The 7,685-nt window shown below is 37.8% G+C and overlaps 1 protein-coding gene across 1 annotated transcript; it reads left to right on the top strand.

Annotated features, from left to right (window-relative positions):
• The first annotated feature begins 6,262 nt into the window (after positions 1–6,262).
• On the top strand, positions 6,263–7,147 carry LOC135473654 (1-phosphatidylinositol phosphodiesterase-like). Its single transcript, XM_064753519.1, has one exon. The coding sequence runs from the start codon at positions 6,263–6,265 to the stop codon at positions 7,145–7,147; it is 885 nt and encodes a 294-aa protein (XP_064609589.1).
• Positions 7,148–7,685: the final 538 nt, after the last annotated feature.

Here is a 7,685-nt window from a genome sequence, read left to right as displayed (position 1 = left end):
GATTACAATATCAAAGTTGTACATACAACTGTACCTGTACAGGTAAATGAGTTGCGCCTCTTTTATTGTCCTTCATAGATTTTAGTTCACTTTGGAGGTCTTTCTCTTTTACTGTTGTATTTGAGTTGGATATGCAGGTTTGTTACAGGAACTGAAAGTGAAGTATGTTTACTTTACTATTGTAACATAGCTATACCTCTGTCATCATCATAACTGAGTAACTAAGAGTTTAACCGTTCAAGTTACATTCAGAAAAAAGGGTAGCAAAGTTTGGGGTAGATGCTGTACTTAATTTGTTTATGGGGGATAAAAAGAAATACTATACTATACGATACTAAATTATAGCCCTGTTGAAAGGTATATAAAGTTTTTTTATTAGTAGTATAATTTAATGCATTTTTAATTTATGAGACAAGTTTTTTATTACATATAAGGATGTATATGTTCATTAAAGCAAATTATCCTACATTTACCTGAAGGTCACAGACTGTGTCACATGTTTTTACCATTGTACCTACTTACATTTATGATCAGTTTTCAGGATTAAAATGAAGTAAACTGGTTGTACTGCATGAATTTTGTGCTGTACACCTTGTGGAGAATTTGTTTACTTTAGTAGTTATTGTGAAATTTATTATTTGTTAGATCGCCTGTACACAGTACAGGCATAGCTAATGTCATACTCCAAGCAATGGCTGCAGCATCCAGTAAGAGTTAAATATATTCCAAATTTAAATGTAATGAAGTGTTGTACAAAGTACTGCATGTAATGAATTGAGGCTTTGCATAGATGTGACACAAAATAATACAAGAGGGATAGTTTATCTGTAGATTGGATTAATTACCATAAGTTATAAAATTCATGACAATGTGTTATTTAAACAGTGTAAATAATGTAAGTTATATTAACATATAGACTTAGTGTCTTATGTAAAATAGAATCAGTGACAAAGTACATGTTGGGTGTGATATCTCAAAATGTTCTATGTGTAGGTATATTATCAAATTCATGATCTTCACATTTCTTTCTGTATATTAGAATCTGTGTTAAGGTAAATATTTAAACTCTTTATGTATTGAGCTAAAATTCTGTATTCATGTACCTCATACGGATGAGCTCTTTGCTACAAAACCTTAATTTTTGACCAGGGCTTGAAAAGGTCATAAATGGATTGTTATGGCTGTACCACCAGCATGTATAGTGGCTATACCATCTCCCTGAATAATGTGGTAAATGGTATAGTGTTGCTTTATCACCTGCATGTATAATGGTTATACCATCTCCCTGAATAATGTGGTAAATGGTATTCTGTGTTACTTTACCACCTGCATGTATGGTGGTTATACCATCTCCCTGAATAATGTGGTAAATGGTATACAGTGTTACTTTACCACCTGCATGTATGGTGCTTATACCATCTCCCTGAATAATGTGGTAAATGGTATACAGTGTTACTTTACCACCTGCATGTATGGTGGTTATACCATCTCCCTGAATAATGTGGTAAATGGTATAGTGTTACTTTACCACCTGCATGTATGGTGGTTATACCATCTCCCTGAATAATGTGGTAAATGATATACAGTGTTACTTTACCACCCACATGTATAGTGGTTATACCATCTCCCTGGATAATGTGGTAAATGGTATACAGTGTTACTTTACCACCTGCATGTATGGTGCTTATACCATTTCCCTGAATAATGTGGTAAATGGTATACAGTGTTACTTTACCACCTGCATATATGGTGGTTATACCATCTCCATGAATAAGGTGGTAAATGGTATACAGTGTTATACTACTGTCCGTAGAGATACCACTGTTTTGTGTCACTTGGATTTAAGTTATTGTTGTGTGAGTGTGATTGTGATTGTGGTACATTTTGAATTCCTGACTTGTTGTTTTTGCTAGTATTGTTATTTATATGCCCATATAGTTGTGTTTATTTCAGACTATCGAATTGCCTATGCCTGATATCATCTGAGAATAGCACAGGTATATATATATATATATATATATATATATATATATATATTTAACATATTTCCTTTAATCAAACAATGTATCCAACTACTGTAATTGATGTATGTGACTTACATTGGTTTTTATATCTACATACTTGTAGTGTATGACATGAGAAATATGTATTGTACCTTTGAATTTCTATGGCCAAAGATGAAATGTAGGGCTCAATTCTTAATTCAGTGGATTTGTGTGGAGGGATGTAATGCTAGACCAGTAAACAGGCTTACCAAAGTTTCCCAGCTCCCTGAATTCGAAGGTTTTCAACACTTTGCTATAAACACTATTGGGCTATGGTTTAAACTTTTTCAAGTTATAAAGGTTTTCAAACAATCCGTGTCTAAACCCATCCAGGTTTGGTTGTATTTAGATTTCCACCTAAATTTCGAACTTAATCGTGTATTTTAGTAAATTTTGGGTGTAGTGGGTTTTGAATCTTCATTTTTCATCGGGGGACGTCAGTGTCATTCATCTTGTAACGCTACCTGTAATATTTGTCCCCGACTGTATTAAAGTAGGAACAAAGGGTTTCTTAACCATCCTCGTTAGCTGCTGCACTTGTTTTTAAACTCATCCCTAGTATGAATATGAATACGAACAAAATTTAAATTTCTTCTGTTCCTTCTGTGTATGTATCGCACTTTTAGATCAATTCATGCGTGTTCCCTTGATTTGGCAATGTAAAACTATATGGTGTATATACCTGTCTGTAGAGCTCCCACCCGTCCATTATATGTGTGTTGTCGAAACTCCATCCTGTTAAGGTCAACATAAGACCCAATACGGTTAACTTGGCCTTGTCTGCCACCAGCTCTTGCAGTTTCAAACATTCCATTGCCATTATTTGGTGTTTGATAGACGTACATTCCGCCTCTTCTTGGGTTAATGGTAAGATAAAGTTGTAGCCGTGAGTGTTGTTTTATTTGGGGTGTTTTTATCATCATCGAGAAATAACACACACACACACACACACACACATTATACTCAAGATGGGTTCAGGAACTGTAAACATTGTTTATAAAAATGCACATTTATTATATCATCTGTTTTACACCTGGGCACTTCTCTTACTAGACTTCGCTTTTCGTTGTGTTCCCTTTAGACAAAAGTAAAAAATGTAAAACTCGTCGTATATTAATCACATTGATAGGGAGATGAAATGTTTGAATGCATCCTTGTTTTCTCGTTTAAAGACCGTGGTACTCCATCATTTCTCTCAATCCCATTTAAATGCCGCTCCAAAGCTTTGTCGGCATGTTTATACTGTGATATGTAATTTGATTTGTGTATACAGTCACGTGATCAGCTGTACTTGTGGTATTCAGTTTAAACTTACTTTTTTGTTATTTTCTTATTTTTTTGCGTGAGTTTGCGTGCGAGCTTACATGTGAACTAGATTGGCCTAAAGAACATTATACGTCATTTATAAAAAAAAATCAGACATTAGAGATTTAATATACATGTATATTGTTCGCAACAGTAATATACCGTAAAGGGGTTTCAGTTTGTCACAATTGCGATTTATGTACAAGAATAGGTTTGATGGCTTAAACCCTAATTCATGATCTCACCGTTGTTTTTGTTTGGACAATACATGTGTTTCTGGAAATTTGAGCATGATGAGGATTCGATAATATTTAAACGCCGTAGTGGCAATATGACTTGTCACTGATCATCTCCATGTTAACTTTTGTGAATGTGTAAATAATGTCAACTATTTTAGCGCTTGCTCATTTGACGGATGATTGCTGCGTAGCGCTTGAATTGTAAACCTGTAAGTCTGATTCGAGTGGCACAACTTTTATACACTATGGATGTCTGGTGACTATGTAAGACCCGGACGTATCGGTATATACACGAATATACCATTGAGTATGACATACAGGGTTTAATTCGTGGTTGTTAAGTTAGACAAAATTCAGCTCAAAGTTTGTAACGGTGTACAATGTACAAGACAATCTCTTACAGCGCCATCTATCTTTCAGCAGTATATTTTTGTGAGCAAGTGTTCCTTGAAGACAAACACAGCTAAGCCTGTAATTGGCTGATGGAGGAGATGGGAGAGCTTACGTTATGTGCCCTTGTTGTTGTTGGTTTGGACATACATGGTCACATATATAAGCTTTTTCGTTATGTTTCTGTACCGTGTCAATAATTTAGATAATCCTATAGGTTTTTTTCTGACTCACTGATAGGCCTACATCAGGAATGGTTCATTCGTCATTTTTAAGTGTTAAACTTTATAACAACTATCTACAATGTTCAAGTCTGCGTAGAAATGTTATTGTCAGCTGATGTAAGATTATTTTCAAAGAAATGTAGCGGTGGCCATATACTACTATTGTGGCTCTGTACAACTGTCCGTATAGGGTAGATCCATTTCCCTTTGACCCTGTGTATTGATACGTCCAATAATAGATCTATGTCCACTATTATAGAGTTTCTAAACCTTCTATCAAGCAGGTTATGTGTACGTAGCTTAGCTTTGGTGGATTCAATGTGCCTCAGTTGAAAAACTCCAGAGAATGTATATAAATGCGCGATTAGGCTGTATTACTTAAAAGACATCGTTGCTAGTGGCTGATGTGGCAAAATACGTGATTGAAATCTTGAAATAATGTAGAACTGCTCGATCCAGTATTTTACTTCGTAATCGGCTCTGTGTTGAGTATATGGAATTTTGAACTGCGCATGTGCATGATATTCGTGTTGAGAAGAAGCCATTAAACTGTTTCTAACCATGCAAGCGTACCTGTTACAGTCAACTTGGTATTATTTTGTGAAATACTGCAATGCAGGCTAGAAAAATGATCATACCAACCGATGTAATCATATGCTTAAGAGTTGCATAGTGATGGAAACGTTTCGTATACGGGAGAACTGATGTGTGTATGTATGGTCCCAGGGACACGAAGCTGTCGTAGACGTAAGTCAGACTTGTGGTGTTAACTTCAAAATAGTTACCTGCTCTAATATTGTGGCTAGCCGTAAGAATGTTTATGCTTAGACTTTCATGATAAAAATTATTTTATTCAAATCAACGTTCAGGAATAACAGCTCAATTTAAGACAAAGTCTGAGCCTAGGACAGCTTTGTGAGCCTGGACCCAGATCAGTTTTGCGAAGTGACGAAAGTATTCGTGTCGTATGAGGGAGAGGCGATGTGGGTGTCATGTCTGGTGTCTTGGTGTCTATGCAAGTGATCAAAGAGTCTGCTTCGTAGGCGTGAGCGTTAATGGAGGTGTCATTGATTATAAACCTGGAACGTCTATCTTGGTTGACGGCTTGTATGCGAATGTCTGTTTCGACGCATAGAGTAATGTTTGGTTTCCGTATCAGCGTCTATAGCGAGACAGCAGTATACAAAATGACGTTATTGGGACGACCATGTTGCACACACACTCCCATAAAACCAGACTTTGTCTATTGTATGACCGAAATAATGTGCAGAGCAACTTTATTCTCAACGATATCTGAGATATTTCTCTGTCGACGATGTGCTTATGTTGGGTTTATGATATGACAACTGAATAAGGCAAGTCTTGTATTACACTGACAACGCTGAGTGTTGACAGCTCCTTAATTTGTCCCATGGGATCGGGATTAACGTCAGTGGGTCATCTTTCATTACAGTAGGATTCATGGAATGCTGTACAAGTGGCCTTAATATAGGCTAGCGCTAACAAATGAAGACTCGGTCATACGCCGTGTAATTTGTAGTAAAAGGTTATACAACGTGTACTCAGAATATAACAGTGATCAGAATCCAATTGAGCTAGATATGTCTTGAAACAAATCTGTTATAACCGTTTGATTTATTTCCTACACAGCATGGCGATCTTGAGGCTCATGCCTGGATAGTTATCATATTACCGTCGAACATCTGCTGAAAGACAAAGAAAGAAATAAACTGCAAACTCATTCAAACTATTAGAGTTTAGCTTTAATTTGTGATGTGCCCTTAGAAATTTTCAGAGCGGCCTTTGACTTGCCTTAACTGTGCATCCAGTGTCGCGGTTCTTTCACGTGTAATATAGGTATCCTACATGTAACTTGATCGTGGGTCTAGAGCCACCCGATACGCACAAAAAGACCGGCCCAGCCATTGGGACTGACCATAGCTCATGCTCATATGGGCCCTCACAACGTGTACATAGATTTCTCATAGATTTCGGATGCGAAGATAAAAAAGCCAAAATTTGCAAACCACTGAAGTAAACGGAAACTAACCAAGGCAAGATGCTTGTATGGTTGGTTCTGGCAATTTCTAGCGCAAAAGGTCTGCGTGCATTTGAAGAGTCGGATTATTACGATGACGGAAATGAGCCCACTGTTGAAAACCCGGAGTGGATGGCTTCGCTGAATGACAGTCTTTTACTGGCGGAAGTTTCCATGCCAGGCACGCATGACACGGTCAGTTTCTATGGCGGCGATCTGGTCCAAACTCAATCCTGGTCACTGATTGGACAGTTGAGAGCAGGAATTCGGTTTCTGGACATTCGCTGTAGACACTACTTCAACACTCTTCCCATATACCACGGATCGGTGTACCAGTACACCTTCTTTGATCATGTAATTCAGGACGTGATCGAATTTCTGACGAGTTACCCCACAGAAGCGGTGATTATGCGGGTAAAAGGCGAATACTTGGCAGAAGGAAACAATGAAACTATGTTCGAAACTGTATCAAAATATTTGCGCATGTTCCGCTGGCACAATTTCTGGTTAGCGAACAGAATTCCAACCTTAGGAGAATGTCGTGGTAAAATAGTGATCGTTCAAGACTTCGTTGGCCCGATCATTGGACTTCAGTATTCGGAGATAAATGTAGAAGATCACTGGGAAGTGTGGGCCCTCTTTTATTGGGAACTGGACGAGAAATGGAACCATATACAGCGACACCTGGAGGAGACACACAGGGGAGATAAATCCAAAATGTTCATTACCTTTACCTGTGGGGTTGGTACCATGGCATTCCCCTATGCAGTGGCATGGCGGGTGAATCACAGACTGTTGGATTATTTGGCGCAGGAGGGACAGTCATTAAAAAGGGTAGGCATCATAGGCATGGATTTTCCAGGGGGTCTACTGATCGAAAAAATAATTCAAATAAACTTTAATTAGTACCACGCAGTGCAAAGTTATGTATGGCAAGACATTTTCATCGTCTGAAACGAGGCTACGGATGATTTCGTGATCTCTTTAGGTATGCAGTTTTTTTGTATAACAAAAGCCACATTCACTAACAAGGTTTGGGCCGATGTGAATATGCTCTTTTTATGGTAAATGAAACAGACAGGATCTGTCAAGTACGCATGCATGTGGACTGTTCAAAGATGTAATATTAACTTTTGTCCCATTTTGTAAGATTTATCCCTAACCTGACAATATTTTATCAGGGATTATGTATATTATTACATGTAATACAAAGAACACAGGCTGTGCGAGCGACTTCAATAAACTTTGAGAAACTACAGTTGAATCATTTTTTACAAAACAGGGGCTGGCTGGCTCAGTGAGCTAAAGCGTCGCCATCCACACTGACGACGAGACCTTTGACCATAGAAGCTGTGTGCTCGATCATGGCTCGCTGGCTCAGTGAGCTAAAGCGTCGCCATCCAGGTTGTGTGCTCGATTATGGCTCGCCCTATTTTGACTTTAA

Source organism: Liolophura sinensis, chromosome 8 (genome assembly GCF_032854445.1).
Source record: "Liolophura sinensis isolate JHLJ2023 chromosome 8, CUHK_Ljap_v2, whole genome shotgun sequence".
Taxonomy (NCBI): Eukaryota; Metazoa; Mollusca; class Polyplacophora; order Chitonida; family Chitonidae; genus Liolophura; species Liolophura sinensis.
Note: the sequence above shows the minus strand (reverse complement) of the source record. Positions and strands in the feature narration are given on the sequence as shown.